General features: G+C 38.6%; 1 protein-coding gene across 1 annotated transcript in view; it reads left to right on the forward strand.

The window, feature by feature from the left end:
* The first annotated feature begins 6,035 nt into the window (after positions 1 to 6,035).
* Positions 6,036 to 24,307, forward strand: part of ST8SIA4 (ST8 alpha-N-acetyl-neuraminide alpha-2,8-sialyltransferase 4) — a 98,022-nt gene continuing 79,750 nt past the window's right edge. The window contains exons 1-3 of the mRNA XM_080804128.1: positions 6,036 to 6,457; positions 12,936 to 13,067; positions 23,228 to 23,485. Of these exons, the coding sequence (XP_080660254.1) occupies positions 6,345 to 6,457; positions 12,936 to 13,067; positions 23,228 to 23,485 (503 nt within the window). The 5' untranslated portion in view covers positions 6,036 to 6,344. The remainder of the gene's footprint in view (positions 6,458 to 12,935; positions 13,068 to 23,227; positions 23,486 to 24,307) is intronic.

The following is a 24,307-nucleotide window of genomic DNA, read 5'->3' on the forward strand; positions in this document are numbered from 1 at the left end:
CCCTCTGTGATGCTTTTATATAGCAACTCGATTAGGCCATGGCACCCACATATTTGGTCAAAGACCATTTTAGAACTTGACGTTACCATGAGGGTATTTTTGTTGTTGTTGTTTTAGCAACATTTAAATTAGTATGAGTAAAGCAGATTATCCTCCATAGTATGGGTGGTCCCCATTCAATAAACTGCAGGCCTTAAGAAAAAAACAGACTGAGTTTCCCCAAGCAGGAGGGATGTCTGCCTCCAGATGTTCTCAGACTTAAGCTACAGCATCAATTCTTCCCTCTTCTCAGGTCTCAAGCCTACCAGCCTCCTCCACAGTTCTGGGAATTATCAACGTCTACAATCCCATGATCAATTCCTTAAAATAATCTCTTTCTTTCTGGGGAGACAGACTTGGTTCTGTTTCTCTAGAGATTATTGACTAATGAGCCAACATTCCCATTATTAAAATGTCTTGGGCACTACTAGCAAGGAACAATTGGAATTTGAAATGGAAAAAAAAACCCCACATTTATATTCACATTCAGAAAAATGAAATAGGTATAAATATAACTAGATATGTGCAGAAATATGCTAAATTCTGAATCAAAGAATGAAAAAAAGAAATGAACCAAGGAAGAACTAAATAAGAGTTAATCCATGTTCATATATAGAAGACTTAATACTGTCAAGATGCCAATTCTTCCGAAATTGCTCTCCAGATTTAATGCAATTCCAATCAAAATCTGAGCAAGTTATTTTGAGGATATTGCCAAAGTGATTCTAAAATTTATACTGGGAAACAAAAGACTCACAATAGTCAACACAATTGCAGAACACCAACAGAGGATTGACATTATGAGCCTTCAAGACTTACTATAAAGGTACAATAATCAAGAAAATGTGATATTGGTGAAAGAACAGACAAATAGATCAATGGAACAGATAAAGTGCTCAGAAATAGTCACAAGTATATTCAACTGATCTTTGACAAAGGAGCAAAGGAAACAACAATGCAGAAAAGATAGTCTTTCAGCAAATCGTGCTGAAATAGATAGACATTCACATGTCTATATAATATATAATATAGTCAAAAAAAAGAAAGAAAAGAAATTGGGCCTATACCCTACATTCCTCACAAAAATTAACTCAAAAGATAATAGATATAACTAAAAATGGGAAACTATAAAAGTCCCAGAAGATAACACATGAAAAAAATCTAGATGACCTTGAATTTGACAATGACTTTATAGATACATTAAAAGAATGATCATTGTAGGAACTAACTGATAAACCAATCAAACTTAAATAAACTTAATCAAAATTTAAAATTTCTGCTCTATGAAAGACACTGTCAAGGTAATGAGAAGACAAGCCATGAAGTAGAAGAAAATATTTGCAAAAAGAAATATGTTATAAATTATCTAAAATATACAAAGAACTCTTATATTCAGCAGTAAGAACAATCCAATTTTTAAAAAGGACAAAAGATCTGAACAAACATCTCGCCAAAGAAGATATACAGATGGCAAATAAGCATATGAAAAGATGTTCCACATCACATGTCATCAGGAAAACACAAATTAAAACTACAATGAGATACCACTACACACCTATTAGAATACCCCAAATCCAAAACACTTAAAACACCAAATGCTGATGAAGACGTGGAGCAACACAAATTCTCATTCATTGCTGGTAGGTTGGAAAACAGTAGAGCCACTTAGAAGACAATTCAGCTGTAAAAACAAGGTCCTTAAAAAGCTAACAACTGTCTTACCATCTAGCTTATCAGCAACTATGCTCCTTGGTATATACCCAAACTGCACATGGATGTTTATAGCAGCTTTATTCATAATTGCCCAAACTTGGAAGCAACCAAGATGTCCTTCAACAGGTACTCAAATAAAGTGTGATATATCCAGACAATGGAATTTTACTTGATGTTAAAAAAAAGAGAGACAGAGCTTTTAAGCTGTGAAAAAATATGGAGGAAACTTTAAAGCATATTGCTAAGTAAAAGAAGCCAATATGAAAGAGCTACATCCTGTGTAATTCCAACTATATGACTTTTGGAAAAGACAAAGCTATGGAGACAATAAAAATCAGTGATTGCCTGGGGCTAGGGGGTTTTTGCCTGGGGGAGGCAGGCATGAATAGCCAGGACACAAGAGGATTTTTAGGGCAGGGAAACTGTATGACACCATAATGGTGGACATAGTTCATTATACATCTGTCAAAGCTCATAGAATGTACAATACCAAGCTTGAAGCCTAATGTAAACTATGAACTGTGAATGAACATGATATGTCAATGTAGTTTCATTGATTTTAACAAATAAACAACTCCAGTGTGGGACGCTGATAGTGGGGAAGTCTGTGCATGTTTGGAGGAGAGGGTATAAGGAAAGTCTTTATACTTCTTGCTCAATATTGTTGTAAACCTAAACTATTCTAAAAAATGACTCATTAAAAAAAGTCATGGGCCATTATAACTATGACACTGCAAGTGTCTACCCATTTCTTTCCAGCTAAAGTAGACGGCACAGCTGGCAATCAAAACATGATTTACATGAAGTTAAAGGATACAGTAACATTTTAAAACCAGCTGCCATTACTTGCATTATTTATTCATCGGGTGCTGTGTAATTGCATAATTGTGCTGAATAAAGAAAAATGCGTTCTCTTTATTGAAGAATTTATAGCCCAAAGATAGAATGGAAATTTAAAAACAACTTTAATTTCTTAGGATCAACAAAAGGGGGCGTTTTAATGGAAGGAGTTGAGTCCAAAAGACTCTTAAATTGATAAGACTTCTTACTCAATATTTAGGTTTATGGTTCTTTTTTTTTTTTAAGATTTTTATTTATTTATTTGACAGAGAGACACTGAGGGAGAGGGAACACAAGCAGGGGGAGTGGGAGAGGGAGAAGCAGACTTTTCACGGAGCAGGGAGCTCTATGTGGGACTGGATATCAGGACCCTGGGATCATGACCTGAGCTGAAGGCAGACGTTTAACAACTGAGCCACCCAGGCGCCCCTAGGTTTATGGTTCTTAAACCTAGTTGCATATTGAGAAGAATCAGACTATCCTTTGTTTGGTCTAAGTATTGGCCTATACTTTTTTTTTTCTTTTTTAACCTGGCAAATTGTTATGGATGCGTATTTCATGAATCTAATCATATTAAACAAATGACACTATATTACTCTCTAAACTCAAAATTGTTCAACTATGGGAAAGGGGAATCTCTTGAGTCTCACTAAACTATTATCAGTCATTCAGAAGTGTTCACCTCGATATAGAAGGTGTTATGCTTAATGAATACAGAAATAGCAGCATTCTACAGCTGGAGAGTTCATTTTTCTTCTCTTTTATCAGTGTTTAAATTTCTTATGTATACACGTAACTAGTTCTTGGCATGCTTTTGTTTTGCTGTTGGTGGGTTTGTTTTGGTCTGCTTGGGCCAGATGAACAGTTCCCCCCAATTTAACTTGAAGTTAATACATGAATTAAAGTAAATACATGAATTAAACACATGAAGTAAAAACATGAATTAAACCCACTTTCCTCTTGAAGATTTTCTTGTTGCAACTTCCCTATTAGAGAAGACAATCTGACATTGCAAAGCTACAGAATATTATGAACCCACTAAAAACTTATGTCCTACTCTTCTCTTTTCCCACTTTGTGTTCTAACAGTACTGAACTACTTCAAAGTTTCCCAAAGCATCAGCATTCTCTTCCTCTCTGGAGTGCACATAATCTTTCCTCTGATTCCTTTGCCTGGTTTACTCCTTAGGTTTGCATACCCCAGCTGATGTGTGCCCTCTCCCAGGAAGATCACTTTCCTTGCTTCCAACAACCTAAACATTCCATCTGCTTCTACCCTGTAGTGTACCCAGACAGGAGACACATTCTTAAAATGCTGGTGTTAGTTCATGGTGCCACATTGCAAATTAATTCTTTTACAATCTGTCTTCCCCACCACCATCCCACAGTGAGTGAACTTCCTCCCTAGTTAGATGCTGTATTTTATTCATCTCTGTGTTCTTAAGCCCTCACATATTGCCTGGACCATATTAACTGCTCAAAATATTTTATATGAATTTAATTAAGTGATGCATATTACTCCATCCCTACCAGCAAGTGTTTTATTTAGAATCCAAAATACCTTGTTTACTGTTTAAAAGTCAAATGTTAACCTAAAGAATTTCATTAATTAACCTAAAGAATCCTAACCATGCATTGCCCACCCTCTCCCTGCCCCAATTCCCTTTTAACTTAAATAAGAAGCTGTTTTATTCTTGCAGTTTCTGCTAGTTGAGAAGTCAGTGTGATAGAGATGCTAGCGGGATTTGCCTAGACATCAATAAACTCCAAAGGCTCCCGGCGGGCCACTTGTAGTGTCAATAAAGGCTCATAATTACTTGCTCCTTTGAGCATTTTAGACCCAACCCCCCAGTTCACTCGGCTGCGAAGATGAAGCTTGAGAACTGAGAGGTTCTTAACTTCTTAAACCCTAGGCAAGGAAAGGCAAACATTAGCAGGGACCTCAGGATTTTAAGCAAAGGTGCTGGCTGTTCCAGTTATTATCTTAAGCCCACAGGGGGATAGTAAATCAGAACTCCCCTTCTTGCCCAAGGAGTGGTGGTGGGCCTCATTATTTCCCGGTTTGAGGAAGTATAAACCCCCAGGGCCCAAGAGTGGATGGCGGCTGGAGCCTCTGCACAACCTGAAGGAACAAGTAATTCAATTGAGAGAAGCTGCTGGAAATATGGGAAAGGGGTACAGAGGGGAGAAAGGGGAGAACTTGGTCGATGGGGGAAATTCCTGGCTCCAGACAAGATTTCACACTAGGGGTGCCTCCCCACCACCGATTACCACCAGCCAAACCAAGGCATAGGTACAACCAGAGCAGCAATTTCTCTCTCAGGGAGGGCAAGACCACAGAACAGTAAAGAAGTACTCGGGCTGAGGGTTAACCAGGACTTGAAAGTACTCCTGCCACACAATACAACAGGAGTAAGAAAAACAGTAGGAGGTGAGGAGACTGGTGAAAACCCGAAGTTAAATGCACATCACTGAGACTTCTGAGGAAGAACTTGCCCTTCCTTCTTTCCTTTCTTATCTTCCTACCTCTTTTTCCCCCCTTTCTTTCTCCTGTGTCTGGATGTACTTGTATTTAAAAAGGATGTCCTTGGTGGCTGCTTTTTCTCAGAATTCTGTTTCTCCGCAGTGAAGTTTAAGGAGGATTGGAGTTTCCTTGACTCCTGCGTGAGGAGTTTCCAAATGGCAATGAAAAAGAGTCACACAAATATCCACAAAGCGCCTGACACCTCTGTCATCACTTGTTTCCTGCTAGGTCCTGAATCGGGGTGGTCATCCACCACCCACCCCGAGTGGGCGATCGGCTAATTGGTTCATGTGTGCATTTGTACTTTCCAGATTGAGCTGTGCACTGAATACAAAACGTCCTCCTCCTTCTTCCCTCTCCCTACCCCGATTCACTCTGCTTGGGAGGGCGTGTGTATGCGCGTTCACGTGTGCATGTCCGAGTGTGTATGTTCAGCAAAGGCGCCAGGAAGAAGCTACCCCTTCTGCACACACCCCCCACCTCCACTGTATACGAAAACGAAAACGAAGCATCTCTCCAGCAAGCTGCGTCTCTAATCTGTCCCCAGCTGAGGTGTCCTCGCCACGCTGATAAGGACAGACCATCTCCGCGCTCGTCCGGAGAGCTGATGCTTTGGTTTCCCCGGAAGGCGACCTGAATTCCTTCTGGCGCGCTGCGTTCTCCCCTGGGTGTGCGAGTGCTGGTGCGTGCGTGCGCGGGAGTGTGTGTGTGCGTGTGTGTGTGTGTGTACACGACTGTGAGCTTGTAAGCTTCCTCTCCCGGCACTGTGCAGTCAGCGCCGGCGACGTTACTCTCCAGGCAGCCGACAGCAACGCGAGGCAACCGCAGCCTCCGCCCCCTCAGTCTGGTGATTGGCTGATTTTGCTCATCATTTCCCTGCTAGGAAAAGGGAAGGGCCAGTGACGCCCCCGAACCCAGCTGCAGAAGCGGCCGCCACCTCCAATGTACAAGGTGTCTCATCTGAGAAGAAACCTGAGCCCCAGGGAGGCGGCGCGGAGCGACCGGGGCAGGGCTGGCGGGAACCCGGAGGGAGAGCGCGGGGCAGCGCTCAAGGACCAGCGGGAGCTCGGACGCAGAGGACCCTTGCGACCTGTTCCTGAGATCCCGGCTCCACGTTCTCCTCGAATTTTACAGATTTTCCCCCGCGACTGTATCTCCCCAAAACGGAGCCTTTCTATGAAGAGAAGGTGAGGGAGCTGGGGCAACCAGGACTTTCCCGGGCACCCAAGATGCGCTCCATTAGGAAGAGGTGGACGATCTGCACGATAAGTCTGCTCCTGATCTTTTATAAGACAAAAGAAATAGCAAGAACTGAGGAGCACCAGGAGACGCAACTCATCGGGTAAATGCAAAGCTTCATTTCAGGATATAACAAAACAAAACAAAACAAAAAAGTCAAGCCATAAATGAAATGGGAATATAGTCGGTAGAGTAAGGGTTGGGATAGTATGTGTGTTGGGATGAGCTTTTGTGTGTTGAGTCTCATGAATTAAATAACAAAGGCTGTTGTCGAGGTGTGTGTGCTTCTCCAGGGCATGTTCCCAGTGTGAGTTCAACTTGTCCTGTGTGGTGATAGTGACAGTTTTGCTGGCGCTGGGGTTCGCACGCCCAAGGAGAAGTCACTGCAGAAGTGTCAACAAAGAACGTGTGCCCTTGTCCTTTTAAGCCCTGGGCAGAACTCAGGAGAGATGTCTTCATTGCCCATGTGGTTGTCCTTCCTTCTGTCTCTGCCCTATCACTCTAAGGAGATAGTAGAGAGAGCCGGCTTCCTGAAAGGCTGAAGTTAAAGCCCAGAAAGCAGAAATGTGTCTCCTCTGTTTCTTTCCTCTTCTTTGGCGTTGGGTAGATCTGTGTATCATTTGAATTAGAAACTCCAATACAAGCAAGGATTCTTCCCTATTTGCTCTTCTGTGGGTAAAACGCATGGGCGTCATGGTTACAGTTTTAGAAACCGGGTACTGTAGCTTCACACAGACTATATTTCTGCTATTTCTACAGTTTGTCTAAATGAGTTCAGAAGCTTCCCCCACCCAGTAAGTTCTCTAAATATCGCACTTCCTTCCTCCCTTCCCCTGGCCTCTGTTGCTTTGAAGTTTACCCAGGAGGTGGCTGCAACTTTGTGTTGCTTACATAGCTTGGAAGCGTTTTCTGAGGTTGTGAACCTGGTTGTCAACTCTGTTCAAAGTCCTGTTTCGGAAATCCTCCCTTATCCGGAGGCGTCCGCTATCGGAAACTCCACGCTGGCAGATGCCAGCCTGGTTTTTATGTTCCCTGACATTTATCAAAACGAAGATAGAGCCCTTGCCAGTGTGTGTGTGTGTGTGTGTGTGCGCGCGCGCGCGCGTGTGCATGTGCATGTAAGGACTGCTAAAACGTGCACGCGTGCACACACACACACAAACTTCATGCACTCCATTTAATATTCCTGCTGCTCCCTAAGTAATGAGTATTTTAAGTGAGAAAGACGGAGGCTTATACTTAAAGGATTTGCTGTTTTGTAGAAAACTAAGATAGCAGAAGTACAGTCGAAAGGGACTGGAAGGGAATGAAAAAGCTAATAAAGAATGAGCTGGATGGTCGTTATGCATCGACAAATCTACAAACGGTCTATTTTGGAAAAGAAAAAAAAAAGCCTAACTGTATGAGGTCTTTTACACAGGGAGTGGGTGGCTTGAAAACGCAGCCGAGCTCAATTGTCAGCAAAGCAGGACTTTGGGCGGGGGCGTGGGCGTGGGCATCCACGGCAGACCTGTGCTTCCCAGGCAGACAAAGGGGTCTCGGGGAAGGTGATAAAGCGGCGCGTGGGGGAGAGGCGGAGGTTGGGCGTGGGGGGTCGAGGCTCTTTGTTCCCTTCCGGGCTGGTGGGCTCCGAACGGAACGCGAGCGTGAGCCCAGACAAAGCCGCCAAGCCTGGCCAGAACTCCGAGGGTTCGGGCCCTCTACTAGCTGAGGAGCAGGAGTGGGCGGACCAGTGAGCGACAGGAGGCGCCCCACGCAGCCCAGGAGCCCTCTCCGGGCCTCCCTAAACCGCCGCCAGGAAGGGGGAGCGCACCCCGGGTCCCTCCCAGGGGAACAACCGACCTGGGACGCTCCACGTTTCCCGGGCAACATTCGTCCTGCGGCCCTTCCCTGGATGCCGCGGGCCGGCGGGCGCCGACGAGGAGCAGGCGGCGCAGGCACGAGCGCCGCGGTCGGGCTAGCCCGGCTGGGTTCCGCTCGCCCCCTCTCGGGGCTGCGCTGCGGTTGCTCCCCTGCTCCTCGGAGAAAGAAGGAGGCGGGCGCGTGAGTTAATCAAACAGGAAGCGAGGTACGCACGCACCGGCTATCTCCGCTCCTCCGCGAGAGCTGGCCGCGAGGGTGGGAGATCGAGTTGCGGGGACAGGTTAGAGTCTATTTTGGAAGTCAGGTCCCCGCTTAAAAAAAAAAAAAAAAATCACTTCTACGTCTCAGTCGGCAGCGGGGCTCCTCCTCCTTAATTAAAGCCCGCAATTACGGCGGTGCGGGGGAAGGGCCGAGAGCCGCCCGCGGGCGCCGCGCTCCTGGCGCCCTGCAGCTCCCGGGCCGGCGGCCCCGCGCCCGCCTCTGCCCTCCCTCGGCGGACTTGGCGCTGCTCGGAGACTGCGGACCCAGCTAGTCCCCCTGAGCGCTCTTTCCGTTTTCCCTCCAGAGGAAACGTTCGCTTCGTGATTTCGTTTCAACTTCCAAATAGTGCTTCTGGTGGAGTTGACTCATCCAACGACCGAGTGATCTCTTTGAGTCTATGTCTACCCCAGGCCGTTTAGAGGGGCTCGTTCTGAGATGAGTAAGTGGAGATTGGGCCCCAGAGCCCTGGTCTAATACTCAGAAGTGAGGTAACAGGCAGCCTCTGACCTTTGGGAGGCACTGCATGACTTGAGAGTGGGTAATAGGTTCAGTCCTTGAACCTTAGAACCCTCTCCCCCACCCCGCCAAAAACAAAACAAAACAAAACCCTCATATTTAGTTTTCCTGCTTCCATTTCTAATAGGCAGTTTTTTTATTCCCCACCCCACCCCCCCTTAACTGGAGGTCCCATCTAGAGTCAGTGCAGCGTGTTCTTATATACAATATTGAACAGTCATTGCACGCAGAGGAAAAGAGAACACCGGCACAACTTTTCCTGTGTTCCATTCACATTCTCATACCTGCAGAGAAATACTAAAAGCATTTTTAAAATATTTTATTTATTTATTTATTTATTTAACAGAGAGAGAGAGAGAGAGAGAGAGAGAACAGGGGGAGCCGCAGAGGCAGAGGTAGAAGCAGACTCCCCGCTGAGCGGGGCGCCTGATGTGGGACTCGATTCCAAAATTCTGCGATCATGACGTGACCCAAAGGCAGACACTTAAGTGACTGAGCCACCCAGGCGCCCTAAAAGCACGGTTTTTCTAAGGAATTGAGGATGGGTCAATTAATTATTGGAAATGTATCCTTTCATGCAACCCTATTAATTGCCTGGTATGATTACTAGTTAATAAAGTTTTAACTCAAAAGACATGGGGCTATAAAGTGGTTTATTCTTGACATATATATATATATATATATTTTTTTTTTCCCCCCATAATGGGAAAAATGACACTTGCCTCACCATTGGCCCATGAGTTCACTGACTTTGTGCACTCTTTGGGTATAATGGTGTTATCTTAAGAGTCCTACAAATAAAAACATGTGGGTGTGCTCATTTAATAAGATAATGTATTTGAGAGTGTGGCATAAACTTTAATATCACACTATTTGTTTTAATTACAAGTCTTTAAAACGACACATACTGTGCTCCTCTTTGATCACAAATGAGACTAATTTTCTTATCATCTAGAGATTTCCTTTTTAATTTAACTGTGTTCTTTTTCTCACTGAGTAATTGTCCATACTAATTCTGAAACTTATAATACTGACAGTAGATATAAGCATTCATAGTTAGAATACTGCCATTGTCAGCAAAGTTAGTTCCAGTTGACGCTAGGGTAGAGCACACTCTTACAAATCAGGAAAGCCAGGATCTTCACTTTGTATGCTTCATTTGGAATTCTACTGAAAACTGTAGGCAGTAGGTTAAGGTAGTACATTTCATTTTTATTTTTAGTTGTTTGACACTTAGGGAATGAAAACACCAAATTGCCTGCCGTTGGTACTGAGGCTTAGTTTTCTTTTGAATGACTTCCATAATTTTATAATAAGGAGGAAATTTAACCTAGTCCATGGGGAACACATTCATTCCAAAACCAAGTTATGAAGAGTTTTTAGTGGGGTTGAATGCAGGGCTTTTGGGACCTAATCTCAAGAAACAAAAGTAATTATATTTGTTACGTACTCCAGAATCAATAGAATAAGTTGTAGTAATGCCTGACAATTCATATTTCAAAGAGAAAAATATTTGTAAAAACTAGTAACATAACTAATGATTAATTTCTGTCACTACTATCTTTGTAAGTAGGTTTTCTTAGCTCAACATAAGCAGGAATACTTTATAAGATATATTGCTTTATGCTGCCTTATTTCCCTGATGTACTTTGTGATTTTCTGCTTAGAAGTGTATGTTGGATCTTCCTGTGTATAGCCCTGTGCAAGAAATGTTTTCAGTGCAGCTGTTTAGTAATTGTGTTTGATCTGGAATGAAAAACTAGTAGGGGGTGGCAACATCCTTCATGCCTTGCATTGAAGGAAAACCCTTTCTAAGTCAGAATACTACCAAGGTCACAAATGGAAACATCCCTTGAGACCCATTTAACTTTATACAAAGAAATTTGCTCCAGAGACTCTGATCGCACTAAGCCTAGCCTTCTTACATAGGAATTCCATCTACTTCAAAAGTGGCACTAGTTGTAGCTATTTTTGTTCAAAGTTCTTTCCAGGAATGAAACTGAATTTTGGTTTGTCATCAGTTCAACGAAAATGGTTCAAAAAGCAGAGTAATATGGTAGTATTTCATTAATATAAAACTGATTTAAACTTTTAAAGCACTCTTTTTTTTAAGTCTTGGAGGTTCTGAAAAGCCTCCATATAACTGAGTATATCACAGCAATTATTTTGCCATGCAAAATGTACTGTTAGCTGTATGTCAGTGAAACAATCTTCCACAGATATTTAAAAATGCCAGCCCATGTATATTTTTACTTCTATGAGAAGTTTATTGGAGTAAAAAATAATTGTTATAATTATGACACTCTGTGGTTAGAAAAAGATGGTATTAACAATCCAGCTAACAAGATGAAGATAGGAAAAAAATCTCTACCCTTAGAAATGGTGAAAGTTTGTACCCGTATTCTTGAAGGCATCTCCAAAAGTGCGAAGGTTAGCTTCTGTATATATTCATGTTCTCATTCATATCTAGTTATTATCATTAAACACGTAATATAAAAATTGACTTCTGGACCACTGAGTAGTAAATTGCACCCTATGCTTCCTAGCATCTTAAATGACCTCTATAAGATGATTATTATTGACCATGCGTAGGCATGCAAATGTATCCTTTTCATCAGTAGGATAGTTTAAAATACTGATTTTTATAGAGTTCTAAATTTCACAAAGAGTAGTTGCATATGATGCTTTGAGTGCTTCACATTGGAACTACATGTTTAAAAAAGAATGCAAACCAAAATACCAAACTATAAGCCTCTAATTACAGAATTCATCTAACAGCTGTTACACAGGCAATGTTTTCATTGATAGTAGGAGAGGATTGCCTACATAATAAACACAGTTTTAGATTTTGTGACTGAGCAAATAGTCATATTACTTTTTAACTCTATTTTTGAGATTTTAAATAAGAGGTAACATGTAAAGAAATAAATGCAGATACTAGAAGGGCTGTACCATAAACAGGTAGCATTTTGTTTCTGTGAGTCTGGGTTTATGGCTATAATTACTAAGAAAATAGTCTATTAAACAATAAACTGATTTCGCTATAACCGTCCTGATGATACAAATGCTATCATAGGTTATCTGTCACTGTCATCAACATGACCAGCACCACCATGCCACCTATATGCTTGCCTGACAGCATTGATTGAAAAGGATGGCACAGTTGATTTTGTGTATGTGATGTAACAGAAAATACCATTAAAAATGACTACTGAATGAGTTTTCTTTCTCCTCATTACAGTCTCTGTTTCCCCACCACCAACTATCAGGAAAGTGTCTCATTGTTGAGATGATTTGAGACTCAGTGTAATTTTGAGAATTAGCACTTCTATAGTGCTTTATAAATTACTTTCCCATACAGACTCCCCCTGAATTCTCACCAAGTCATTGCATGGTAGGTAATGTTATTGCAATTTTCAAGATAAGGCAAGGCCACCGTGGCCTAGAAAGTGTGCCTAGAAAGAGAATATTATCCAAGGACATATAGGTTAGCAAGTGAAAGAATCACCAGCATGCCCAGATCACCTGATACTCCAAAGTCTTCTTACTCCAAAACAAAATCTATTTTCATTGTAAAAATAAAATTGCAACCTTGGGAGTCACAATTATACAGATGCAAGAGAAGTGGCCAAACTTCCTGTCTCTATTGTCTAAGTACAACAGGGAGGGAGGATAGAGTTTGAAGACATTTTTTTTTTTCTTTAAACACCACAAAGGCTTTTCTTTATGTGAAAAGTGTTTTTATTTCAAAGAGAATAAGTGTAAAGATGTCCTGATAAAGTCATAGTCTCTTACTTCTCATAATACCTTTCTTCAATCTCATACCTCTTCTAACCATGTAGAAAAAGTTGTCACCAGTAATCCAAATCAAATTATGTATTATGCTACTTAGATAAAATGCTTCTTACTTTCACAGAGCTGGCATTTTTGTTTTGTTTCAGAGATGGTGAACTGTGTTTGAGTCGATCCCTTGTCAATAGTTCTGATAAAATCATTCGAAAGGCTGGCTCTTCAATCTTCCAGCACTCTGTAGAAGGTTGGAAAATCAATTCCTCTTTGGTCCTGGAAATAAGGTGAGTTTCTTTAATAAGCCATAATAAATTTCACATCATGTTCTCAAATACATTGGGCTTGGCAAACTTATATTGAATGCTTGATTTATAGTTTAGGTATGAATACTTTAATAAAAGAGTGAACCAGCTCTACTTAATGTTGATCAATGAAGGATATAAAACCATAAAACTGAAATCATTATGCAGTCAGAAATTTAAGGAAGAATATGTGAGTTTTGAATGTACTGTCTTTATTCTAATAGAATAAAATATTCAACAGAATACTAACATTTCATAGACTTTTTTTATTCTATTCCTCAGGATGGACATATACTCTGAGAATTATCTTTAACGTCTTTATTAAGTCTTCATACCTATCTGTGTCTTTTCTCACTGGATGAAAGTAGAACCTGTTCAACTCCTATTTTGCTGACTATTCTAAATAAATTTTATTTACTCTATAAATGTGCATTTCCATGTGAGTTCCTGTAATAAAAGTCTCAATAATTATATCCTAAATTGGCAAAAGTCAGAAAATAAATTTTCTTGAGTACTGCTTTCGTCTTTGTAAGATTTTGGCATTTTGCCTGAAACAAGCTCTTGAAATCAAACTCCATGCCTGCATGTATCGATTATATCTTATTTTCTTCTAGTACAATTCTACAACGAATAAGTTTAGGGTCCGACCTTCCTGAGCATGGAGGATGCAAACACATCATGTTTTGCTATACCTACATTGCTATATCGGTTGATATGTTTAAATCAGAGCATTTCAGTAAATTAAACTCAAAGAACTATCCTTTATATAATAAAATCATTGCAATTTCATATTGGCAAAAGGCTACTTATTCAATGAACAAACATTACTGCCCAGATTTTGTAAGTGGTGATGAAGATAAGCTGTTGATCTGTTTGTCTGTGTTTCTGTCTACTCATTTCTTGGATCATACCTACATGTAATGTAGATCATGAGCAACTTGAAGGAAGAGTCTGCTAATACTCATCTTCAGAGAATGCGTTGCAGTTCCTAAAATGCTTTGTGGCAAAGACTCTCATTCCGTGTGGAAATACACTTGAAAGACTGGAAATTTTTTAAAAAGATGGGTGCCAGGGAAATGCAGGAATTCGTTTGTTTTGAAGCTTTGGAAGTGGCTGGAATGGGAAACAGGAGTCAGACCATGGCAATATCAAATACTGTGTACTTGGTTGCTTTTAGTTGTGGGAAATTTTGTGTATTTGTAGGCAGAGTACAAGAATGAGGAGATGAGTAGGGTCTAAAGACAGAGTTTATAAATTGGTGTCTTTTGGGTAGAATATGGTCAGTAAACAAGACTTACTTCAACTGGATAAATAAAAACCCTTAAAACTAGGATTAAAATTAAAATTAGGAGATTCCTTATAAATCTTTCTCTAAACTCTTAAGAAAATGAAAAATTTGACAACTCTGGACCTGTATGCCTTCTGAGAACTAGTTGGCTGAGGTCAGCTCTACCCATGATCCCTCCAGCTTAACATTTTTCCACCTGGGGTTCCCTTCTTTCTTGACACATATTATCTTCCTCACTGTCTCACTTCCCTAAATACACATTTGAATTTAGAAACCCTAAGAGAGATAATTATGAGAGAAAAGCTACAGAATATGGGAGTACATGAGGTCATAAATACAGGCTTGGTTTAGTTTAGAACAGAATAAGGATTCACATTTCTTGGAGGTAGATATTGGAAAGAGAGAAATATGGGTGATTTAAAAGGGAAATTTTTTTTTAAAGATTTTATTTTTATTTATTTGTCAGAGTGAGAGAGAGAGAGAGAGAGAGTGAGCACTGGCAGACGGAGGCAGAGGGAGAAGCAGGCTCCCTGCCGAGCAAGGAGCCCGATGTGGGACTCGATCCCAGGACGCTGAGATCATGACCCGAGCCGAAGGCAGCTGCCTAACCAACTGAGCCACCCAGGCGTCCCTAAAAGGGAAATTTTTGATCTATAAGGCTGTCTCAAAAGGAACTTTCAAACTGAAAGATTTGGCAAGAAGTGAGCCAATTAGGTAAGGCACTATAGATCAGTTAAAGGAAAGTAATGGAAGAAAGTAAAGTAAATTAAGAAATGTTAATAGTTTAATTAATATATCTAAATATTAGATAAGGTAAAGTCTAATAAGTAAACTCAAAAAGTAATTAGCAATAATTTAATTAATATATATGGCCATGCTTTGCTAGTATCTATAAAAAATGAGGCTACAGAGGTACATTCTGCTATTTTTAATATATTCAAGCTAAGGGTATTAAACACAAATTGAGCCAAGCAAATCATTATTGCAGTTTTACAAATTAATGAAGATTGCATTCATATCTGTGAAGGTGATCTGTTTTCAATTATAACAGATGATAATATGTATGAAATGTTAGTACTCTTTTCACATGATTCTTCTTAAGAGAGAAAGAAGTAAACAATAAAACATTGAGCAAACATTGAATAATACATACAAAATTGTCACTTCCTTACAAGGAAATAATAAATTTGTAAAACTGTTATTCTACAACATGAAAACAGTTCATAAAAATTAAAATTGCCTATAGCATTAGTGACTTGTATTTATCAGCTTGACACCTGTTATAAAAAATTTAGTATATGAAAATGGCCAATTGTTAGCTTAGCTCTTATTTTTCATGCCAGAAACTTACCATAAACTAATTTGGATTATTATCTTTCTTTATTTCTTCCCCACATCTATAACATTTATGAAGAACCACATTACTTGGTCTCTGTGAGTGGATGTCAGCATATTTTACAAGTTTTTTTTTTTAAATCCTACTTTGAAGTTTTGATTAAGATACTACAACTAATCATTTTTGATCTTACATGATTAAACCATGCTTACAAATCTTGCTCATTTAAAAAATCTCATTAAACTTATAATGCTCTTGTGACATTCTTAATAAATTATTTATCTATTTGCATTAACATGTGAAACAGTCACTGATGATAAGTTGTTTTTCCCTACATTTGTAGAAATGATTTTTTTCTTATTACTAATTTTTTCAGCCCTATATATACTCTGGTACTTTCGTAAACACATCAGGAATTAATTCATGTATGTTCATCAAGCAGCCGTACCTCTGGGGAGTTTTTTGAGAGAGGTGGTTCCACCTTCGTTGTGCTTTGGAAATTAATCAACGATTTAGAAGAGTTTATCCATTCCACAGCCAACTTCACAATTAAAATAATTACCTTGGTTAGGGACTTGATTTTACTGCTAGTAGTTTGTTTTTTGTTACTGTAAGCTAAGAAATGACATACCTGTGGCTTCTGGGTGGCTCAATCAGTTGAATATTTGCCTTTGATTCAGGTCATGATCCCAGGGTCCTGAGATCTAGCCCCAGATCGGGCTCCCCACTCAGCGGGAAGCCTTCTTCTCCCTCTTCTGCTCCCCCTGCTTGTGCTCTCTCTCTCTTTTTCTCTCTGTCAGATAAATAAATAAAATTTACAAGAAAAGGAAATAACATATTTAAGATGCATCAGATGTTTGTGAGTAAATCTATAAACATTGTACAAAGAGAGTATTTGGTCTTGTCCAGCACTTGTGACTTCATCCTTTCTTCCCCATCTTTAGGTTGTTTCTTTTTTTCCCCCTCATTCTTCATATGTTGAATGGAAACCTAAGGAATTAAAATACCAAATATGTTCCAAAATTCATTGTTTATTTGGAACACTGAAAAAAGTTAAATTAAAAAATAAAAAAAATACCAAATGTGGACGCATAGAGATGTATGAGCTCAGCTACTCATCAACACACATCATAATTAGAGTATTTTCGAGTCAGTGTCATCACCTGTCAAAGTTTTTAACCAGATCAAACTTGCAGGTTAACGAAACATAAGTGCAAATTTATACACGCTTACCTACCAAAAAGAACTTGGTGTTGCAGGCATGGATTTACTTTAAAGAAAGGTCCACATGCAATTCTTCTACTTACTTTGTTCAGTAAGTAGGCCAGAGGAGAACATCTTGGGTCACATAACTTGTTAGTAGCAGAGTCAAGCTTCAAAGCTAGGCCCAACTAGAACCAAAGCTCCTATCATGAAACAAATTTCTTGGAGGACTCTATGTTAATCCTAAAAATGCAGCCTTATGAAGTACACAGAGTGGAGAGTTTTCTGCTCCAAAATAATGAAATATATTATTCATCCAGTACTACTAAATTCTGGGTCAAGTAATCAAATGGCCTTCTGCGGAGTGAATTAAACTAAAAGAAATGCTTTTCTTCAAGCATTTTGAGACCATTTTGCCTTTTCGTTTGGCTGCGTAGGATTTTTCTTTGCTACTAGAATATTTTTCTGTAACAGCTGGGACCCTAAGCTCAGAAGCCCTAACAAGCTACAGGTTGTGTCCTTCCAGTGCCTTGAAGGCTGTTGCCGTGCGAAAATAATCTTTGAGACAAAAAAAATTGTGTGTTCTCTCTGCTTTTTTGTAGGCGTGATGAAATACTCCGTGCTTCTTAAACCTTTTTAAATTTCTTTTTAGTAAACCACGTTAGTAAAAATTGAATTGATTCGGCGATTTTGGTCTAAAGTCCAAAGTTTGCAAAACCTGATTCCTAATATACGTATCATAACCCAGTTTGCTTCTCAAGTTGTGATGCCTTCCAGCTGTAAGATTTGTCTTAACAATGCTTGCTGATGGAGTCAACAGTGTCATTTGGATTAAATTTTAGTTGCCGCAGCACGTACGCTTGTTGTTGACGAGAAACCTAGAGAGAAGAAAGAGTGGCACCTGGTGATAGGTTAGCTATATTTAACATTTCACAAGTGAAAACAATGTTTAGTAAATTAATTCTCTGGAACTCTGCAGCTGCTATTTCAAGTGATGTGTGATGTTGAAAGGGAAGTTCTAGTTGAAAATTCAGTTGAAAAGTTTCTGTATAGAATCTGTTCCTGTCAGTTGAACAGTCTCAACCAGCCTTTCAGTTTAAACCAGCGTTGCCTAACAAAAAATAATCTTTATGACTAAGATTTTTAGTCTCACTGAAAGTGAAACATATTTTCAGATTCTTTCAGTTATCGTTAACCTTAAAACAGTTGCTGAATTTAGATTTTTGCTTATTAATAGGGTTTCAAAAGTTACCTTATGCCCACAGAATGACAGTTAAAGACTGATAACGAATCCTTGTTGTTGTTGCTCTTTTCAGTCACACACAGAAAACACAACCCCTTGCTTTAAATATCTGGTAATGACTTGATCACTTATCAGGAAAACTAGTATCGAGACAGCCTGAATATTAAACTTTAGCTTTGGCTGATTCATGTTTCTTTAGAACCCAGAAATTAAACTGAACTTCCTTTCTATCTCTCATTTTGAAATAGTTTTGTTTACTCTCTTCACTTACATCAGTTATCTGAGCAAAAGCATATATGTTCTTCTCGGTGGTACTGAAAATATTATTCAGTTTACTGAAAGTTTTTCATGCTTCCAATGACATTTAGTTAATTATATTTAAACACTAGTTTTCTGGTTTTCATATACCTACAGTGTGAATAACAACTAGACTTAGCAAATCGACAGAACTTTTTATAGTCCCTTACATCTATAATCTAAAAAATGCCTAGCAGTCCCTCAGTGGCTCAGTTCGTTAGGTGTCTGCCTTGGGCTCAGGTCATGATCCCAGGGTTCCTAGGATCTAGCCTGAGTTGGGCTCTGTGCTCAGCAAGAATACTGCTTGTCCCTCTCCCTCTCCCCTTCCCCACGCTTGTGCATGTTTTCTATCTCTCAATTTAATAACTAAAATTCTTTTTTTTAAAGATTTTTTATTTATTTATTTGACAGACAGAGATCACAAGTAGGCAGGGGGGTGGGGGGGGGGGAAGCGGGCTCCCTGCTTAGCAGGGCGGGGCTTGATCCCAGGACCCTGGGATCATGACCTGAGCCGAAGGCAGAGGCTTTAACCCACTGAGCCACCCAGGCGCCCCAATAACTAAAATTCTTTAAAAAATAAAATAAAAAATTACTACAGCTTGCTAGGGAGGGAAAAAAAAAAGACCCTAACTTTCCTTACTGTTTCCAAAAAAAATGTTAAGCATTGAAGCCACAGTATTGCTCACTCATTGTAATTATTTTCAGTTTTTCTTGAATCCTACACCAGGAATCTTAGCTCAAATAATATTCCATGCGTAAATGTAAGCCCTAACATGGAAACTAAAAGCTTAGTTCAGTATAAGAAAAAAAACATACTGGAGACATTCAAGGTTTCCTTTCACCCTTCTTTCAGTTTAAAAATGCAAATACTGTCTAACAGAATAAATAATTATTGAGCCTATAAAACAATATTGGAAGAACACATAGTATTATCTGCATTTAATAATTATGTCATTTATCTCAAGAGTTAGGCAATGTGGTATCTTTAGAAATTTTGCTGAACTTTTTTTTTTCTTTTTAAAGATTTATTTATTTATTTGAGAGAGAGAAAGAGAGACCATGAGCCCAGGGAGGAGCAGAGGGAGAGGGAGAAGCAGGCTCCCCACTGAGAAGGGAACCCTACACAGGGCTCGATCCCTAGACCCTAGTACCTTGACTTGAGCCCAAGGCAGACACTTAGTGAACTGAGCCCCCCAGGTGCCCCTGAAATTTCACTGAACTCTTATTGTCCACTTTTTTTTATATCAATTTTCCCTAAGAGTGACCACATTAAAGATATCCTGTTATACTCAGGAATGTAGAAGACCTGTGTTTAAAATATTTTGCTGCTAAATTTCTGTAAGACAGCAAAGATGCTATTATTGGAAAGTCCCTTGTACCATCAGTTGACAAGCATAGAAGTGTTAACTTGTTTTGTGAATAAAGGGATTTTCCCTTTTGGATTTCTAAGTTAAAGAGTCTTCTTTCAAATCTGAATCTCTGGTCTATTCGCTTCACACTTGTAAACATTTCACCACTTGCAAGTTACATCTTCAAGTATCTACAATGCACCCTTTAAACTATGTTCAAAGGAAAATGATAATACCAGCTAGTTTGGTGATTTGACCACATCCGTGCAATTTTTATTTTAGAGCCAGCCTTGTCATTTCCACAGGAAATGAGATTATTTTTTGAAATACAGGTGTCAGGCATTACTAAAATTTTTCCCCCAAACAAATGGTAGTTAATAAGTAGATAACAGAAGTTTCTATGGATTGCTGTTCCTGGTGCTGCTTAACTTTTGTGAAGAACTAAATTTGCTTAACATAAGGCAAGACTTGTCAGTTTTCTGCTGTTCATACACCTGAAAGTTGTTGATTTCCCTGGCAATTGTCTTCATATGTAATGTATACTTTGTTAAGATGAACCGTTATGGTGCCTGATAGCATTACTACTAATTTTTAAATTTCATTTGTAGGCACTTATACAAACTTTCCTATATAAATTCTACTTAACGAACCTGATATTCTGATTGAAGAAAAAAATTCAAAAAAATATTTTCTTTTCCAGAGAGTTAATGGATGTATCCCTTATGTATCAAACCTGGCCAAAGTTTTCAGCCAACTGGTTTTCTAATAAGACTACAAATTAAACTGGGACCTATTTAAAGCAAACCAAAATAAACAAAAAAGAAATATTTGAGTTATTTTCCATCTCTTCTTGCTAGCCATGTTCCTGGCTTGTACCTGGGACTGGGAGAATTGCCCTTTTGGCGGAATAATGCGAGTAGGTCATATTGTGCTCAGTACTAAAATTTATGAATGTGATAGAGCTTAAACAGTAACAGCACTAAAGGAAACGATGTCTGTCGTATCTTAAATGTTGTAATAATGGTATTGTTTTTAGCACTCTGGAAATACAAGCTTGCAATAAGAGCACTTCAGTAAATAATATCCAATCTCCAGTCTGGAGAGGGTTTTCCCAGACTGGTTCTAGCTGGTATGTGTTTGGCAGCTGGAGAATGAAGTGATCTCAGACTTCCGTAGGCAGGCTTATAGTTTCTTTGGCTATATAATTCCCTCAAAAACTTAGTAGGCTCCTGGGCCATTTCCTTGTACTTCATTCCTGGTATAAATAACTGCACCCAAAGATTTCACCTGAATAGTTCTTCAGTCTCTGACTCTCCTCTATTCTAGCCTAACCCTTTTCTCCCTTCATTTTCCTCCTAACTTATTTGAATCTATAAACTTCGGTGGGAAGGCAATGACTCTTGCTCCTGGAATGGCTCTGATCTATAGTTTTATCTCTTGCTAACTGGGGTATTAAAAACATTTTGGAGGTCTCAGTTTCCACACTTTCACACAGTCTACACACAGTTTACATACACGCCATTCATTGCCAGAGACATTTGTATCCTTCTGAGCCTGCAACTTGGCTGTTTCATTCCTGACTTCGCTTTTTTTAGTGCCTTGCTAGAAGGGGCAACTAATATGAAATAGCATACAAACACTTTTTAACCATGTCTCCAAGAGCAACAGGCTAATTAGATATAGGATTTGACTGCTAAATTACTTTAGACAATCATTTTATCAAGTGCTTTGCTATATAATGCCAAGGTCGCTAGCTTTCTAACCAGCTATACCTTTATCTTCATTTTCCACCATCTAACTTAGCATTTACCTACTTGTTTATACAACATCTCACATCTGTTATCGGTTTCTTTATTATGTGTGGAATAGGCTAAGCTTCCGTAACAAAAGAGAGTGATATTTTAAAATATTATGGTTCAAACAAGTTAGAAGTTTATTTCTCTCTTGTATAGCCATGCACATGATCTACTCATATCCCATGTAAGAAAACTCACATGACCAAACCCAGATACACTTGGGTTTGTAAACTTGGAAATTTTCTAGTTGAAGATTCATGTGCCTCAGTAAAACTTAGAAGATACAAATACTAAAAGGAAGACTGGAAGGAAGAACACTAAGGAACAATTAGCTGTCTCTGCCGGGCATAGTGTGGTGTTCTCTCTATCCATTTTTTTCCTCTAACATACCCATTTTTCTTCCTGGATTCTTGAGCTTCAAAGGAAACTTTCAGATCATATAGTTTTAACTCTTCTTCAAATAATTGTAATACACACATGATTTGGATTAATGTATATAAATTTATTAGGAAATTTAATCCTTTTAATAAAATTAAGTAAGAAATGATTCCAAACCACTTTGAGTTATTTCTATTTACCTTAACTAGACAATATTAAACAAAAAAAATATTATAGAGAATTAATTAAAGCTAGCAGAATATCTAGTTATGCAAAGCCAAAGCATGGTATTTTCATTTTATTTAATAAACTAATTTTTCTTATTTTTTTCTTCAAGTTTTTATTTAAATTCTTGTTAGTTAACATATAGTATAATCCTGGTTTCAGGAGTAGAATTTAGTGATTCATCACTTAGATGTAATACCCAGTGCTCATCACAATCAGTGCCCTTCTGATGGGCACTCATCACAATCAATGCCCTTCACCCATTTAGCCCATCTCCATGCCCACCTTCCTTCCAGCAACCCTCAGTTCGTTCTTCATAATTAAGAGTCTCTCCTTTTTCTTTTTTTCTCTTTTCCTGTGTTCATCTGTTTTGTTTCTTAAATTCCGCATAGGAGTGAAATCGTGTGCTATTTGTCTTTCTCTGACGGACTTTGCTTAGCATAATATACTCTAGCTCCATCCACGTTGTTGCAAATGGCAAGATTTCATTCTTTTTGATGGCTGAGTGTATATATCACATCTCTTTATCCATTCTTTATCCATTCATCAGCTGATGGACATTTGGGCTCTTTCCATAATTTCACTATTTCTAATAGTGCTGCTATAAACTTTGGGGTGTATGCGCCCCTATGAATCAGTATTTTTTGTATCCTTTGGGTAAATACTTGGTCGTGTGATTGTTGGGTTGTAAGATAGTTCTGTTTTTAATTTTTTGAGGAACTTCCATACTGTTTTCCATGGTGGCTGTACCCAAATAAACTATATTTTCTGTATCTTTTTTCACTCTATAAATAGATGTATATGCTATATTTATTTACCAATCGTTGAGAAACTCTATGCAAGTGATTTTTTAAAAACAAATTCAGTATCAGTAGAATCTACTTAATTGGTTGGTTTAAGTACCACCTAACAATTTAAGATTAGTAATGTTCAGATTACATTTTCTCATATCTTATTTTGTACATGATAGTACCAGCTCTTGGATATGTTATCATTAATGGAAAACTTCACTTGTATTTCAATATAGGAAGAACATTCTTCGTTTCCTAGATGCGGAAAGAGATGTCTCAGTGGTCAAGAGCAGTTTTAAGCCTGGTGATGTCATACACTATGTGCTAGACAGGCGCAGGACATTAAATATTTCTCAGGATCTTCACAGCCTCCTACCTGAAGTTTCACCAATGAAAAATCGCAGATTTAAGACCTGTGCAGTTGTTGGAAATTCTGGCATTCTGCTAGATAGTGAATGTGGAAAGGAGATTGACAGTCACAACTTTGTAATAAGGTGAGCATTCTTCTGTTCCTAAAGATTTTTAGTTTCTTCAAAGATGTTTTACTGAGGTGTAGAAAACTGACAGAAATGTATAAGCCTAATATTAATATTAAGGATTATTGAAAGTTCAAACACTTATTTATGATATGTGTTTTTGTGTAGTATCCAAATTTACGTTTACCCTGGGATAGAAAATTAAAATTATTGTATCACTGAAAGGAAAGGAAATTATTGTATCTTATTATAGCAGTAAGATTCACAATAGCTTTTTTTTTTGCCAAATGATAATTATATTAGATTTAATACACAGGAAAATGACTTTTATTAATAGTTTTTCTTTATGTCCATTAATTTAATATTAATTCATTCACTAATATAGTTAATGGTTATTTACTAGTTAATTAATAGTTAATTTTTATATTGGTGAATGGATTAATTCATTTAATCCACTTTATTGATTATATTTGTAATCCTTTTTACATACAATAAATTATATTTGAACATTTCTGTGTAATGATGTAATAGATATAAGTAATTTTACCCTTTTAATGACAGTTATTTATCAGATTCTAAGAATATGACAAGTTTATAAAGTTTTTAAAAAGTATATAAACAAGTTTACATTTGGTATCTTGCACCAGATTGCCTGCATTATTCTTTATATGTGGTATTTGTGTATAATAGTATATTTTGGTTTTTGAGTTTTCTCACATAACTAAACATACCTGTTTTTCATTGATGGTCAGCAGATGTTTGATGAGTCATGTGTTTGGTTAACTTCAGATGAACTGAAAGAAACACAGCAATAGAAATGGAATTGTGATGACAACATAG

This window comes from Martes martes, assembly GCF_963455335.1.
Source record: "Martes martes genome assembly, chromosome: 5".
NCBI lineage: Eukaryota > Metazoa > Chordata > Mammalia > Carnivora > Mustelidae > Martes > Martes martes.